This window comes from Mastomys coucha, unplaced genomic scaffold, assembly GCF_008632895.1.
Source record: "Mastomys coucha isolate ucsf_1 unplaced genomic scaffold, UCSF_Mcou_1 pScaffold8, whole genome shotgun sequence".
Lineage (NCBI taxonomy): Eukaryota > Metazoa > Chordata > Mammalia > Rodentia > Muridae > Mastomys > Mastomys coucha.
The window spans coordinates 68,651,441-68,669,222 of record NW_022196914.1 but is presented as its reverse complement, the minus strand read 5'-3'; the positions used below and the strand labels follow the sequence as shown (position 1 = coordinate 68,669,222).

The 17,782-nt window shown below is 40.3% G+C and overlaps 1 protein-coding gene across 2 annotated transcripts in view; it reads right to left on the bottom strand.

Moving 5' to 3' along the window:
- The window catches only part of Elovl7 (ELOVL fatty acid elongase 7), a 78,139-nt gene that overhangs the window by 25,500 nt on the left and 34,857 nt on the right, over positions 1-17,782 (bottom strand). For both annotated transcript variants that reach the window (XM_031360221.1, XM_031360222.1), the window contains one exon: positions 3,084-3,215. In XM_031360221.1, the coding sequence (XP_031216081.1) occupies positions 3,084-3,147 (64 nt within the window). In that variant the 5' untranslated portion in view covers positions 3,148-3,215. Of the gene's footprint in view, positions 1-3,083; positions 3,216-17,782 lie in introns of those variants that run through there.

The following is a 17,782-nucleotide window of genomic DNA, read 5'->3' as shown; positions in this document are numbered from 1 at the left end:
TTGTTCGGGACCCACATGAAGACCAAGCTGCACATCGAACCACATATGTGTGGGGAGACCTAGGTCCAGCCTGTCTATGCCCTTTGGTTGGTGGTTCAGACTTTGAGGGCCCCAAGGGTCCAGGTTAGTTGACTCTGTTGGTTTTCCTGTGGAGTTCCTATCCCCTTTGGGACCTGCAATCCTTCATTCTTTTCTTCCATAAGTGTCAAGGGCCACTTTTTAAATGATAAACACTTTTGCATTTTTTCCTTAGCTCAAAGCACTATTATAGTATGAATTTAAAATCTAGCACCCCATAATCAAAAAATTGTAATAAACTCTCTTCTACCTTACATATTAAGCCGTCTAAACATTTCATGACCATGGAATTTTCCACATGAAATAACTATGCATATCCACCACTTCTCCAGCTATCAGAAAACTAGTAACAGTAAGTTTCCCCAAGGCCACACAGGATTAGGGCCAAAGCCAAGAATACACTTGAAATATTTGGCTCTTGATCATGCATTCAGCTCTTCCCAGGCCAGGGTATGCAAAACAAAACTAATGCCTCTGTGAGATCAATACCACACTAAATAAATACAAGGGAAACTCTTGATGTGCCTGGCAGTGGTTTTACAAAGCTGTAAATCTTAATACAGATCCTTCTAACTCTGCTAGACCTTGACAAGGAGAAAACAAAAAGGAAGGAAAAAAAAAAAAAAAAAGCAAACCTCAAGTGATGCGTCACTTTAAAAAGTACCTAACATAACTTGTGACAATCTCTGGGTCTATTTGATACAGGACACTTCGAAGGTAACAGAACTCTTTCGCACATCTTAAGGGACAGGCGCTAATCTCACTTTCATTTTACTCACAAAGAAAGGTCACCTAGTTAGTCTGGGATAGTGACAAGCTGGATGTGGCTCTTCTCTTTCCACATCCCACGACCTTTCGTCTCCCAAGACTTCAAATGAGTGTTGGATTCAGGAGTGTGACGTTTACCTTCTCCGTGTCTCTCTCCAGTCTCTTCTTGCCTCTTCTACTTGCAGTGTCTCTTGGGTCTTCTCGGACCTTACTTCTAATCTCTGTGAGCCTTTGCTTTGCTACTGCTTTTCCTGACCTAGTATTACTTAGTTTTTTGATGGAAGGACTTTTTTTTTTTTTTTTGTACAAAAAGTAAAGACTTGATGCATACATAAAGGTAGAAGCAGCATTCTCACATAGTTTGCATTAAAATATTTTGTATTTCTAGGGCCATATGACTAGTCGACACCATCTGAGTCTACTCAGCTCTTAAGTTAAAGATTACCTGTGTTCTTGCATTGAGTATAGTCAATAGTAAGGTTTGGATCGCAAAGGGTCTGTTTTTCAATAACTCTAGTCTGAAAAATCTGTTCCCAGGTCTGCTGAGATGGTTTGTTGAGTAAACGTGCCTCTATGCAAGCCTAATGACCTATGTACCACCCCTAGAAGCCACATAAAAGTGGATGGAGAGAATCAACTCCGCCAAGTTATCTTCTGACTTCCACACACTGTGGCGCATATAATAATTATATTAAATTTTACCTTAATCTAGTTGGGTTCCAAGTTCAAATACTAAGAACTGAGTGAGCAATGTGCACCTTTCCTTTGAAACACAACTGGAAGACTAATACTTACATTAAATATGGAATTTTATAGTAATGACCACTATAAATCATCAGAGAAAGATAAACTTTAAAGAAACTGGTATATTTTCTGAACCAAGTAAGTTGAAACTTTCGGGAAAAGATAAGAAAATGGGGAAATAGCTACTTTAATTCCCCTAACAGAATAAGCTTACTTGTCCTTGGCATTTCTGAAGGACAAAACTATTGGAAAAACTTCAGAGACATAACATGTCCTTTTGCAGCCTGGAAAGGCAGATGTTGCCCATGAGACAGTGTCTTCGCTAACTGGGATGGAGCCTCATGTGTGATTTAATGAACTCGTGGTTTCTGGCCAATGAGTGAGTCACCTCAAAGTGGTTTTAGTGGTGGTGACATGTATCTTTTTTCTTTGTAAAGAGCTGGTACCTTCATTTCAAACTCAGTCTACACATCTCTATCCCCGCACTAGTACTCAGTACGCGAATGCCCCCGCAGCAGCCATCTTGTGCAGAAGCGATACTTGACGTGTATCTTAATAACTACAAAATAGTGAAATGCCAGAATGCTAATCATAACTACGAAACACCAGTTCTCGGGGTGCTTTTTCCTTCTTCTTTATCAATATTTTCTTCAATGTTATTGACCTTGGGAAAGTCACATCTCTGGGTTTTAGTTTCTTCAGCTCTAAAATGAGACATTAGGTTGGATGGTATCGCAGGTCTATCTAAGTTCCAAGGCACTCTGATTCCTTTTCTGTTTTAAAAACTTTTCTGTCTTTGTTTTATTTTTAAGACTTAAATAGTTTCTAAAACAAAGCTACACTGGCTGGGGTTTGAGAACTCACTGACAGACAGGTAAAGAAAATTTACTCATGAGACCAAGGGCAGCTCTGTTGTACAACACATACTTAGCAGATACAGCTGCAAGACCCTGACCTCAACCACCCACAGCAGACCTGCCCCCACCAAACCACCTTTCACCGCCTACAGAAGAAACATGTAACATGCTTCATGTATGGTTTCCATTTGTATATTTTAAATTCAATGACACTGCATGTTCTGAAACATCTTTATTACTCCCCGCTCTGTTTACATCACCTCTGGGAGCAGGGGCAGCAATGGGGCAGGGACAAGGGCAGGTCTTTCATTCTAGAATCAGCATCGATAGAACTTTTGTTGGCAGTGACAGTTATTTCCCTCTAGAGAACTAGAATGCCAAGCCTCCAAAACCATTTTTAAGGGTTACTGGGTTGAGATGTACAAATTGCATATCATTCAATTCCCTCCCATGGATATCAGAGTGTTTTCATTATTATAAACATCATCATAAACATATATGCAGATCTAGGTGTAATGAATAGCCACTGCCTATTGGTTAACAGTAATAAAGGAGTATGAAGTTGTCAAGGTTCTTATTTTGTTCCAGATAAATCCTATTAATGTGGGAATTTGATAGAAAAGAAAGGATACTTACCAGCATCTTTGATCCAATTATCATAAAAACGCACAGTCCTCGATGTAAGATCACTGAACGCCATTTTCTACAAGATTCACTGGCTCTTTTAATGGGTTCTTCAGTAAAACAGTGCAGAAATGATCTTAAGATCTATAAATGCAAATAAAAAATAAGCTTTTAGTGATACAATATTTAAAATGTTAAAAATTTAATAGGAACTGGCAGGACAACACACTTTTGCTGAAGGGAAAATCCATTAGTGAGCCATAGCAAATGCTGACACAGTCACAAACACTTGAGATTTTCCATTCTTCTGGAGATGCTGATAACTTCACTGAAGAATGGTGGTGTTTTATGTACATGAGACAAAAGGATGGAATGATTCTAGGAACTCTTATAGGAACATCTCTCTTTTATGGAGAAAATGCAGGTCAGAAGCAGGCTGGATCACCATGGCAAGGCTGGAAGAAAATTCCAAAAGATGAAGAAGATACCCAGATTTTCAAAGACCCAGGCCTTGGAGCCTTCTTTATGCCCAACAAAGTCTTCTTTGTGTAAGCTATTGAAAATATTTATTCTATTTTTTTAATTATATGTAGTATGTGTATGAGTATATGTATGCAACATAGGTATGAGTGCCAGTGGAAGCCAGTGGTGTTGAATCTTGCAGCTAGAGTTACAGGCAATGTATGAGTGCCTGTGGAAGCCAGAGGTATGGAGTCCCTTGCAGCTAGAGTTACAGACAGTTGCAAGCTACTTGACATGGGTGCTGACAACCAAACTCAGGCTTCTGCAAAGGCAATACGCTCTCAACCACTGAGCCATTCTCTGATCCCCTAATTTTTTTAATTTTAGTGATGTCTCCCTCAGTATGTTTTAATCATTAAAATGCCATCTGCTAGTTTAAAAAACTAATGGAGTGAGACAGAAAGAGGGGAGGAAAACCAATAAAACCAAGGAAAATAGCCCTGTTGATTAAGATAGGTAAAAATTATGGTAAAGAGAAAACTCCTGAGTAAGACAGCCAGTGCAGATAACCAGCCCTGCTACACTGACAAGACACTACGCATCCTCAGTAACTCAGGCAGTAACACATTGACAGAGACAAATCAATGGAACACATAGAAATATGTCAAGTACATTTGAGAATTTAAAAAATGTATGTTGATAATTCTGAGAGATATGATCTCCTACACTTTAAAATCTCTGGGATCAAAGGACAACCTACAAATGGGAGATGTGTCATAAATTAATGGTGTAGTGAATCACAATCATATGGAGGGAAGATAGGAAATGTTCTAGAGGCAGATGATCAAACAACAGTGTCAGTGTGTTTCATGCTACTGCATTTGGTTGAAAAGGTAAACTTTGTATTATATAAATTTTGTTATACACACAAAAGAAATCCTCTAAGTTTACCATAGGAAATTTGACTTTTTCCTAGAAGTATAAAACAAAGTTGTCTCGTTTGTATAATTACAGAAATAAAATAGGGCATGCAGCCTGTGATACAGGTAACATCTCAGATCAGTGGGCTATTATTACTAATAGCCACTCGACAAACAATGATACAGCTGGATAGGCATCAGGAATCAAAACGACAGTGACCAAAAGCTTCCTGAATCCGTCTTTAGACAAATTCGAGCTCCGAATGGATAGAAACTTGGACGACAGCAACTGAGATTGCAAAACCTCCACGCGGGAAAGGCCCTTCTAAGCCTCAAACTTCAGAAGCCAAAGAGAAGACTAGCAAGTTAGCCATGGAAAAGGAAGAAAGGAAGAAGGAAGGGCTGGAGGAGTACGGAGAATACAAGGACCAGCAGCTGTGCCAGGCTGCTGAGAAAGGATCAAAGAGCAAGCAGTCAACGCTGGACAGTGGGTGGGAAAAAGTCTTTTCCCCTCTCTGCTGAGGGACTGACTGCAGCAGTCCCTCGGAGTTTTGGTTCCGGGAAATCAGAGAGAATCTCTGTCCGCACCCTCCCCCGCCCTCGCCCCCACTCCAGACTGCACACTGTGCCCCGCCATCTTGGTGAAGGAAAAGCCTCTAGAAAGGTGCCAGGCTGGCTCACCATGATGTTTTCCACCCGGGTGTTAATCTGAGTGTTTGGAGTGTTCTACTGTTGGCTGGCGGTAGCATTCCCCTTCACGCACACCCTCTGCTGAAGCAAAAAAAAACAAAAAACAAAAAAAAACCTCTAAAGAGGTCTGTACACTGGACAGAGAAGAGAAGATCTGGGGACTTCAGCTTGTTCCTTCCCAAAGATCTGGAAAGATCAGAAACTTAGAATGTGAGGGATGACTACTTCTAGCACAAGTAAAGCAGGATTTCTCCATCTTGACAGTGCTGACATTTGGGGTCAAATATTTCTTGGTCATGAGGACCTACCCTGAGCATTATGGGAGAGTTGAGATGACCTGGCTTCTACCTACTAGATTCCAGGAACCCCTGCTTTCTGGTTGAGACAACCAACCTCATCTACAGCAATCATCAAATGTTTCCCCCGGTCAACAAAAATGTCCAAAGTTTACTGTAATTATCTAGCTCACTATCTAGTGTGCCTTCGCCAGACTACAGCAGCTTGCCTCAGGAGAAGCACTTGGCAGTCATGTGCTTGCTTAGTGTGAAGTTGTTCAAAACAATATGTGAGTTTTTTCTTACAGATTAACTTCAATATTTTTTTCCTGTGGTAAGTTACTATGGAGATTCTGGGGATTGAACCCTGGTTCCTAGGTCAGAGCAGCCAGCACTCCTAATCACCTAGCCATCTCTCCAGCCCTGCATGGTGCAAATACAAGGCTCCTCCTCCATTACCATGGTCCTGCATATGCTTCTTGTAACTTGCTGGGAATTCAAGAGAGATGCTGTTGACGATATCTACCACCCTCAACAAATACAAATTAATCTACAGAAAAAAAGCTATGTTCTTATATCAGACTGAATGGACTCTAAGTAAAAGTTGTCACGAGGCATAAAAGGGTCAAGAAGATAAAGGGTCAAGTTCATCATGAAAATATAAAAAAGGGCTGAATGGGGCAGAATCTTTATTTACTACACATGAGGTCCTGGATTCTATGAGGGAGTGGGAGAGGGCAAGAGAGATGCAGATAACATCCCAGCACTAAATACATGAAGCAAACAGCAACAGATTTAAAGGGAAAGATGGAGTGCAATACAAAAATAGCAGAAGATTCCAGTGTACCCTTTTGAATAACACATCAATCACCCAGACAGAAAATTAAGATGGAACAAAAGGACTTGTAACCAATAGCACAATGCATGTTGTTCTCAGGCAAAGAGAATTTCCTCCAGGATAGACCAGAGTCACACAACAAGGGAGACCTGGCAAGAGGATAACATTTGAAATGTAAATAAAGAAAATAGCCAATAAAAAAAAGAAATTTAGGAAGACTGAAACCATACCAAGTCTCTCTCCCAACCACAATGTCATGAACTTAGAAACAGACAGCAGAAGGGGACCCAGAAGATTCACAAATACGTAGAAGGGAAAAGGCCTATTCCTGAACAGGGAATAGGTCCAAAGGAAATCAGAATGGAACTGGAAACTACCTTAAAGCAAATGAAGACAGAAACAAAACTGTGGGGCATAGAAGTTCTAAGAGACTTGTTACGCTCTGAATGTGAACCGTCTACCACAGGATCCTGTGTTTGATCAGATGGTCCCTGATAGTCATGCTGTTTTAGAGGCTGTGGAATCTTTGTGGGGGCGGGGTCTAATTGGAAGAAATGAGGCATTTGAGAAGCACTCTCTGTTTTGTGACTGCTCATGGGATAGCTAACTGAGGGCCCCAGTGATCCTGCTATTGTAGAATCACCTACACCATGTCTATCCCACCATGATCGACTATAGCCCATCTAAAACAAACCACCCCCTTTGACTTGTATCGTCAGGCGCTTGCTTGGTCACAGCAATGAGAAAAATACCTAATACAAAATTTTGTAGTAGCAGATGCCTGAATTTGAAACAAAGAATTATGTCCGATAAAATGCAACCATAACAATAAAGAAGAAGAAATCAAAAATTTGTGAGGAAGTGGGGGAAACGTGGAAAAGAAGGAAAAGAGGAAGATGTAAAAACCGTGTAAATACAGTACTCATATATGAAATTCTCAACAAAAGTTAAACTAAGAAAACAAAACAAAACAAACAAAAAACCCGAATGTCCTACATAAGAAACTTGAAAACAAAGGTAAAACAATAGTAATCAAAAATTAGATCCAAAATCTGCAAAAATAAGTAATGCAGACCACCTTAGAAAGGAGCGGAATGTCTCCACTTGAGTAACAAAATACAATGAGAAATAAAAAACAAGTTGTATGAAAAGTTAAAAGATACAAAGCCTTTTATCTTGAAAAGGTTAAATTGGAACAGGAAGGAGGCACTACAACAGATGTCAGGTACATTTTGTGGGGTGGTCAGTGCCCCTTATGTGTATTCAACACTTATTTTGGTGGTTCCAGGACATGAATGATTCATAATCCCTGAGACAGAGATTTGGAGACAGTAAAAGTTAAGACACCACTCCAAATATTTGGAACAGGCATAAATTATATGACAGGATTCAGTTAATAGAAGTCACCTGGACGTGGAAGGCATTGGAATCCGGGTGGAATAGGAGGCGTCACTGATTCTTGGCAAGATTAATCTGATGACTCAAGAAAATTCCTGTGAGACAGAAGATCTATAGGCACCACGTCCACATCCAGAGTATAAGGAAACTAGCCGCTTAGGGAGTGAAAGGTGAAGTCCTCAAACACTTGTGAGAGAAAAGTCACAACTACACCTCAGTCCCCAGTACATTTCAGAAAACCAGATTATCAGTGTGGTTGTTCAGGCAAACAGAAACACAATAGAGTCAAATATCATAAAAAAAAATTAAACACCTAACCTTCTATTTTTCAAATGAAAATGCCACTGAATCAAGGAAATTCACTTGCTATCAGTAACAGAGCAAGCAACTGTAAATAAGTTAACCCATGAGGGGATATGATCTCTTACAGAACAAGGCATACAAACACAGGGCATTTCTCGTGAGCTAAAAAAGAGCTGAGTTGTTGCTTTTAATGGAAGAGATGGTGGTCGCCATTCCACCACACTACGAGAATAGTAAGATGGACTCTCCCTCCCTCGTCTTTTCCTTCCTTTCTTTTACAAGGTCTCCCTGTATAGATGACTCTCAGCGCATGCTCCTCCAGCCTCACCCAGGCTCCCGACTGCTGGGATTATTAGTGTGAACCACACCCAATTGGCATTTCTTTTTAGGAGTTTAAAAGCCTTTTGCATGATCTCCAAGAAGACTCTCAAATGACCCATTTCATAAAAGTCTCACAGCCTAGATGCTAGCCAAGGTGCAGCAATGCACACATATAATCCTAGCACTTGGGAAGCTGAGACAAGGATACAAGTTCAAGGCTAGTCTGTGCTGCTGAGGGTGGTTCTTTGTCAACACACACAATCACACACACACACAACCACACAAACACACACACAAACATACACAATCACACAAACACACACACTCAAACCACACACACACACACACACACACACACACACACACACTAAGGGAAGAAAGAAGAGAAGTAGGGTCCTGAAATAGAATTGGTCATCCCTCCCACAGGGATAGGGGAGAACCTAACTTAGAAAAACAGTGCAGAGCATAACTGGAGCTTGGACAATTGCCCTGGCACAGCATGCTCAGATGTAAATGAAAGCCCCAAAGCCTGAGCCCACCCAAGTGCTCGCTACCCTTCTTGCCTGGGGTATGTTCCTGGCAAAAAGCTTTTGATTTTGGTTTAAACAAAGCATGATAAATAAGTAAGTAAGTAACATATGCAAATAAGTTACACAAACTCTGTAGCAGCGTAGAAGATGCCCCAGTGACTTTAATGTATCTTCTGTTTATAATTATCTACACCACAGTCTCTTTGGAACAGATGCCACACCATAAATCTATAAACACAGGGTGGTATAACACTTGTAATTGTCATTTTACGAGTGCTCTGAGCTGAAGTTGCTCTGTCTGGAATCTAGCCTACGTGAATACAATGGGTGTCTCCTACCCACCCCCCCAATCGTAACGACACAGGATACCTATTAATGTGGTATGAACATCTCAGGCCTGCCTTACAAAGGAAGGGTTGAAGTTTCTATACCAATCAGGATTTGGAACAAATATGTTTTCTATTTCTTATTCTATTCTTTCATCCCAAGTTTTACTGCCTCCTTCCTCCTGATTTGAAGGCCTTATGAAGAACTTTATCCTCTAGGAGAGATAATATATGTACATGATCCACCAGACTAATTCAAATCCTATTTCTGTCTGGCTCAAGATCTATGGCCCAATTATGATTGAGTCTGAGAAATGGGGCAGACATTTTGGCTTCAATGTTCACTTAACCTCAGGGTGCTAATGTGACAACATGTTACATATAGAGGAGGTGGGGATGCCACTAGGAAATAGAATTTCTGTGACTACTTTAATGCAGTACTAAATAACGTGCCATTCAACTATTTCTGGGCACTCATGATAACAGAAAGGCCCTCCCATATAAGTAGGCAGATAGAAGTCTTTATTTCTGGCGCCACATTAGTTTTCTATAGCTGGAGAGGGACGAGGCAAACTGCTCAACTCGCGAGCAGATGTAACCTCAGCAGCAGCACCACAGAGTAGCACAGTGCGGATAGAGCCCCTTCCCCCAAGCAACATCATCAGGTGAAAACTTTCCAGAAATGGGGTGAGCAAAGTTTGAGAATTAAAAAGTCTCCTAAAAACTGTGCCCCCTGGGACCGATTGGACTAGGTTATCAGAAGAATTGCTAATTCCTCCAAAGGTGATTTAAATTCTATTCACAATCCAGTGCTAGTACGGCATCTTGAATTAACCAGGTGCTCACTGAATAACTGTGAGATGAGTTTGTAAATCCTGTAACCTGGGGGGAGGGGGGAGGTAGAATGAAACAGGGAAAGGCCGGATACACACTTGAGTTGTTTTCAGGTGAATGTAAAACTTCTCTCCCATTCATTTTCCTCTTCAAAGAGAGCAATCTCTGAACATCTATTTGTATGTTAAAAAAAAAAAAAAAAAAAAAAAAAAAGATGTCATGGAAAGTGCAATCTTATTTTTAAAATATGGTTCCTAATTTTAAGCAACTTCCAGTCTGCCAGGAAAGACATCTACTTAGGTTTCTATGATGCAAAGAAAGTCATGCAAAGAGTTCATATGAAACAGGAAAAGCCTTGTGGGTGTGACACATCTGCCAGATGCACCCGATCCAGAAGGAAGGCACAGAAGAGATGAGTGATATATGGTGTGAGTCTTGAGAACAGGAATTCAGTGGGTAAAAAGAAATGCTCACACCTGGGAGAGAGGGGAGGAAGACTCTGCAAGCAGGCAGACTACCAAGGGGTTGGGGAATCAGGTAACCAATCAATATTTTTAAGTATCGATTATATGCCATGCACTATTTTAGTGTTAATGATAGAGTAGAAAACCAACAAAAGTTCTGACCATATAATATTATTTAAAAAGCCCGAGTATGTTTGTAGACTATGTTAATACCTGGGTAACACACGAGGCTATGGACTAGGGAGAGAAAGCTCTTAACAGAAAAGGTGCACTCCAGTGGTACTCACTTGACCATGCAGGAAGCAAGGGAAGGCAGGCTGAAGGGTTTTATTAGCCTGAGTTCTGATGACAATGAGCAGTCATTACAGGTTTTTCAAGTTGGGAATCTGTCCATCAATGGATGATTTGGAGAGATTAGCTGGGTGGTGGGATCGAGGGCTGGGAAACTGAGGGTGTGGTTTAGAAGCAGGGTAAACAGGGTTGGATCCGATTGGGAAAGATGCAATAGAGAGGCCCTCTTCCTCTGTGCATCCCTGAGCTTGCCAGACAAGGACAGGTCTCTCGTAATAGCATGTTGTAGTGGCAGTCCTCATCTAAGACAGGACATACTGCACACTGTTGCAAACTCTTGGTTTTAATCCTTATCTGTTCCATTTATCAAGAGGGAAGAGTCTATGCCTTGGGATCTTTGTATTCCCAGTGCGTAGACTGATACCTGTTGTGCAGCAGAAAATATTGGTTGCACAAGAGAATAACTAAGGGTACTAAATTGTGCGCCCTTAGAATCAATATGTTAGACCCTCTGGTTGCCAGTACTGAAGAACGTGACTTCACTGGAACAGAGGGTCTTTATAGACATAATGAAGTTAAAGGTGAAGTCATAGGCCAGTGAGATGGTGCAGCAAGTAAAGGCATTTGCTGCCCAGCCTACAGACCTGAGTTCATTCCCCAGGACCTACACAATGGATGGAGAAAAACAACTCTATAACGTGTCCTCTGTGCTGTGTGGTACATACCTCAGCCCAACTAAGGAAGGAAGGAAAGAAGGGAAGGAAAGAAAGAAAGAGAAAGAGAGAAAGAAAGAAAGAAAGAAAGAAACAAACAAACAAACAAACAGAGAGGGAAAGAGAAAGAGAAAGAGAAGAAAGAAAGAAAGAAAGAAAGAAAGAAAGAAAGAAAGAAAGAAAGAAAGAAAGAAAGGAAGAAAGAAAGAAAGAAAAGGGAAGAAAGTCAGTCAAGAGACTGGCTCCAAATCTAATATGACTGGTATCTTTATAGAAGGGATAAATCCAGGCATGGATAAACACACAGGGTAACTGAAATAGAAGCACAAAGATGACCATCTCCAAGCCAAGATAAAGAGCTGGAATAGACGCCCCCCCACACACACACACATACACACACAGCCTTCAGAACGAACACTGCTTGATCTTTGACTTCTAATCTTCAGAACTATGAGGTAACTCTGTTTTGTTGTTTAAGCCATCCAATGAATGGAATTCTGTTAAAGCAGCCCTACCAAACTAATATACCAGGCTATGTTCACTGGACTTAAGAGGGAAAAGAACAGCATCAGGACCTAGGATTCAAGCCATGCTTAATTATGGCAAGAGATGATAATTAACACAGGAGCAGTACAAGTCTCTTGAGAAATACCATAGGAGGGGACCAGGCCGAGGACAGCACCCTAGGGAACACCCATGTTTGAGAAACAGGAAGAGAACCCAGGGACAAATACAAGGAAGCTGTAGGAAAGCTGTAGGATGATATCTCAGCGGCTCCACACACTGAAGAACAAATGCACTAAATGATTAGAGGACACACAACACTTCATAGGAGCAACCAAAGAAGCCCAGTTCAGATGCGGCCTGCCTTAGCTACACCCCTTTGCTTCATCTTCCAAGCAACCTCGAGTCAGGTCTCCATATAAACTTTAGTTCTGTTTTCCCACCCCAAGATCTCACTCTGCCCTAAAGCCACCAACACAACTCTACACTCTGGCCTTCCCCTCACCAAAACTGTTGAACACAACTACCTGACTCGGTCAACCACATAAATAAAACTTGATTATTAGATTACAGTTAAAGTTGGCTAGGTGCTGGAAAGAAAATGATTTAATCATTAATTGGAGTAAGAGAGTACTTTGAAACTTAAAACACATTAGACTTTCCTGCAATAGAGAAAAAAGTATAAACTGAAAATCTTAGTCCTCAAACAATATCTAAGTAAGTGGTAGGTGGGGGGCAGAGAGACTAGGCTCAAAATATTGTGGGAAAGAAAAGACAGAACATCTGTACAGTAAGTAGATGGGTGACCAGAGCTATCCAGGGACCAAAAGATGATAAAAATGGAAAATTTTACAAATAGACTCAGGGGTAAGGGGTAAAGAAAGGACACTAAACATGAAGAATCAGTGAAGGCCAGGCACCATGGGATGATGGGATGGAGCTATAATCCCAGCCCTTGGGAAATAAATCTGAGTCAGGAGGATCTTTTGTTCGAATGGAGTCTGGGCTACTGAGCTATGTGGTAATTTTCAGGCCTGCCTGAAACTACATAAAATACATCTATAGGTACACACATGCACACACACACACACACACACACAGAGAGAGAGAGAGAGAGAGAGAGAGAGACAGAGAGAGAGAGAGAGAGAGAGAGAGAGAGAGAGAGAGAGAGAGAGAGAGAGAGAGAGAGACCATCTTAAGATGAAAATGTAATGTAACTAAAGCAATGAAACTCTCTGTAAGTACTTGGAACTAAAAGCATGTATTCATGGAATGATGTTTTAAAGAAGAAAATGGAATGGGGAATAAAATTAATGTAATAACTTAGGGAGCGAAGTATCACTATTGTATTAGAATTTAGAAATAAAATGTTCATGGCTAAAGAGTGATCGCCTGCTGTAGAAGGCAGCAGAGTAGCCAAATGAAACTATTAAACACTAAAGCAACCTCACCAAGCTCCAAACAGGGCAAGAACATACTAGACAAAGAGGACTGGTCTTTCCATGTAAAGAGTTCAACAGAAGGAAAACAATCCATGTCTAAATACATAATATAAGCTTATATTATATACTGAGAAAACTAGAGATATATAAAAATTGCAAGCTAAACTGTGGTTGAGAAACTGATGTAAAGAAAAAAATGTGTGCATCTATGAAAAAAGTCAGAGACTTACTTAAATGAGTAAAAAAAGTATACCATGTTCATAAATTGAGGGACTCAATATTATGAGGATTTTCAATTATCAAACTGGGTGTGGTGGTACAGAATTCGGGAGCCCATGACAGAAGAATGAATATTCTTTCTCACAAAAGCAAAGATATCAATTATCCTCAAATTGATCAGAACAACAATCAAAATCTCATATACTGAGCATATTGCCTAATAATCTTACTTACTCCTAGGTATTACCCAAAGAGAAATGAATCCTTATATTCACACAGAAATGCCTGGATATCACTTCTTAGATAGACTTTATCCATAATCACCATAATAAACTAGAAATTACCAAAATGTTCCTCAGTATATACATGGACAAACTGCAGTAGATCCAATCAAGAGAATACTATTCAATAACGGAAAGAAAATGCTGGTATATATATATAAAGAAAATATTGGCATCTGTCAGAGATGCAGAGAAGGCCTGAAAGTACTCTGCTATACTTACCGGGATAGCTGCTACTCTGAAGGAAGGTTTGGCCTTCAGGGGCCCCTTAGGCTCTTCAGCTGAAATCAGCACAGTTCTGAAGAATTTGCACCCAATACTTAGTTCAATTGACCTCTGGGGTCTTCCACATTTCATATTGTGTTTCTCAAGACATTTGTAGGGAGAAGGGGGAGGAAGGTAATAAAGTAAATGATTTATATCAAGCATAAAAGCATACTGGACACCCTGGACAGACCAGGAGCAATGGAGTTGAACAAGTATGAGTGTGTGTGTGTGTGTGTGCCTATGATTAACATGCTCATTTTATTGGTGGTAAAAGCAAAATAGGGAAATTGGAATCTCAAGTGAGTTCCCCTGGCCATAACTGCTCATTATGAACCGTGACAAAGTCTAATTTCAGTACCAGTGCTCAACCTATCATTAGCTGGGATTCTAAAATGAAATCATGCTTCAGTTGTTTAGACATTCAAAGTATGACAGGCATTTCATTTCCTAGACAAGATCCGAACATTGATTTACTCAGCCCTTAATGTAGGCAAACACATTTAGCTAGAGGTTCCTGTTTACAGAAATAGGCCTTTGGCAAAACGTAAGGGAAAGCACTGGAGTCCTAGCTCAGCGGTTAGCACACCTGGCTGCTCTCACAGAGGACCCGGGTTCAATTTCCAGGAGCCACATGATGGCTCACAACCACTGATGACTCCATTTCCAGGGATTCCAGATTTCCTTGGGCACCAGGTATGCACAAGCACATGCATACATACTCAAGAAATAGTTATGTAGATGAAATGAAATACAAATAAATAAATAAATAAATAAATAAATAGAGACCACCTTTCTTAGTGCCTCCAGATAATCCAGGGATATCTTACACCTGGAGATTTTAGTTTACCTAATAATGTTCATTATCTTTCTGAGATTCTTGAGAGCAGTCCTATTTGCAGGGTTCCATTTACCTCACGTGGGGTAATTCTGCACTATGGTTTGGATTTGGGGTTATTTGGAGAAGCTATTATTACTGTTGTTGTTGTTGTTGTTGTTTTTAAAGATAGCACTAAACACAAATGGATGTTTAAGTGAATGTCTGGAGACTTTAAGAAAATGAAATAAAGCATTCCTTATGATCAGTGCCTACAGGAATAGGCTGATCTAGGCTGGGGTAATACCATTTGGATTCTTTCTCAACATTTAACACATTCCTTTGTTTTCCATTGATAGGGAAAGACCCTGACAATGGAATTGCATGCTTAAGGTTTCTCAATATAGTGATGATGAGTTTGTCCATTTATTGAAGGCTTTTCATACAGGTTTGTACAGCCCACTGCGTAATCTATCTATTGCTTATCTGTATGTCTTAGAGGACTTTTGTGTAGAACTTAGAACATCAGAAAATGTTTTCTGTCCAAAGTAAATGAAAAGTTAACCCATTACATAGAAAAAAGTATTCAGCTCAATCAAATATACAATAACACAAATATGCAATCCTACAGCACATTATATATAGCCAGTTCTGACATACCAATCTCGTGCACTGGAATAGTGGAATGAGTTTTCTGGGCTGGCATCTGATATGACAAGATAGCATCCATGTCACACTAATTGGTAAGCATTTGATTTCAGGATAGATAGTACTGGCCAGTTGGTAATATTTACTGTATAAGTATGAGGACCTAAGTTTAGATGCTCATCGCCTCAAGCTGGCGATGGTGGCACATGCCTATAATCCCACCACTGGGAAAACAGAGACAGAAGGCTCTCTGGAGCTCCCTGGACAGCCAGCTTAGCTGAACTCATGATTCAATGAGAGACTGTCTCAAAACACAAAGTAGAAAGTGACTAAGGAAGACACCTAGCATCAACCTCTGGCCAGCATCTGTACAAACATATGGACAGGCAGACAGACAGGCAGATGGACACACACAGAGACAGACAGACAGACAGACAGACAGAGGCATGAATGCACACATGCACAGACACATGTACCCATAGATACACAAGTGGTCATGTGTGTGTGTGTACACACACACACCATTTTGTTTCACATCTGCATGAATCTTTTATTTCATATTATTAAAGGGTACTTGTGGACATACCGTGTTGCCTCTTCTAAAATTCTGTATGCTTTACAGGAAAGGTGGGAAAGATATTTTATTTGAATGTGTGTAGTGTACAATGCTGAGCTGAGGAAGGCTGGCCATCCTATCAATCAGTAAATCAAAAGATCACAGTTGACAACCACTTTGCCGCCTTTGCTGGCATGAAGGCCTGATTTTTTCCCCATTTCAAATTTAAGTCTGAAGTAGGAAAAAAGGCATATTTGCTTGTAAAAAAAAAAAACAAAAACAAAAACAAAAAAAGCACACACATAGCAAGGCCAACTTTTCAACATTCTGTTGATTAATCACATCTATTTGTGGCCTTGTCCTTTACTAAGCTGTGCTTGATCTCCTCAAGAGATTTTCTTTAATGAGATTTGATTCTCAAAAATGTGAGGAATGTGTTTTCATTAATGTTTGTTGTCCCCCCCCTTTTTTCTTGAAACTTTGTGAATATGATTATCTGCATTTCATCCTTTAGAGTCATTATTTAATGAAATCCTCATAGCTGGAAGGGAGGCAGAGTTCAGCTGTGTGTGTATACCAAGGACAAAGATCAGAGTGTGAGTTTAGAGCCTTTAATAAAGTCCACAAAGAGCAGCGCGCACTGTGGCATCCTTCGCAGCATGTTCCAGGCTAGCACGGTCTGACTTTGGGGACAGAAAGATACTGAAGCCCCACACTTCCGATGGATAAGCAGCAGTGTGCTCTTTGCTCCTGTTGCTATAAGTTCCCTGAACATTTCAAGTTGTTCCACTTCTGGACAGTAAACAGAAAGAGACAGCATTGCCAAGGCTGCCGGATTCAGCCAATCAGAATGCACCCAAAGTGTCCTCTCCCTCTGTATCCTACTCATCACTAACTTGAACAAACATAGATCTGGATCACGTGTCAACACTGTAAGTGACACATGCTATGAAAACATCAACATTGATCAGTCAGAGTCTCCAGAGCAGTGGAGGCCTAATAATGTCTTTACAGAATAGCTACTGTGGAGGTGCCTATCATCTGGTAAATCCTCAAGTGTCTGCTACCAAACTAGTAAAGATGGAAGGCAGAAAATCTAATCTCTGTCACCTGGAACTTCTAAGTAGCCCATTGTCTCAGATTAGCAATTACATAAGACTACAGTCCTATCAGTAACTTTACCTTTCTCTTCCACATTTTCCTAACATGGGCGATATTTATTTATTTTTTCCAATTTGTAATTGAAATATAGAAGTTATGATTCCCTTCATTAAATATAGGAACATAATCCTACAGCCTTAGGTAGGGTGGGCTTATACATGTTACACATCCATGTCAACATCAATCCAAGGGATTCTTAGACACTTGAGCTACATGCAATATTAAGGGTGATACCAACACCTCTCATATCCACTCAAAGGATGCCTAAGGAGAGGAGGCACATCAGTCCTGCAGATGACAGCCTTACCTACATGCAAAGGTTTTCTCTGAGTTTTGTTTTTAATTGTGTTTATTTACTTATTTATGTATTCCTACGCTAGAAGTTGAATTTACACATGCTGAAAGTGTGCTAGTCCACTGAGCTCTTGGAATTCTTTTTTTTTTTTTTTTTTTT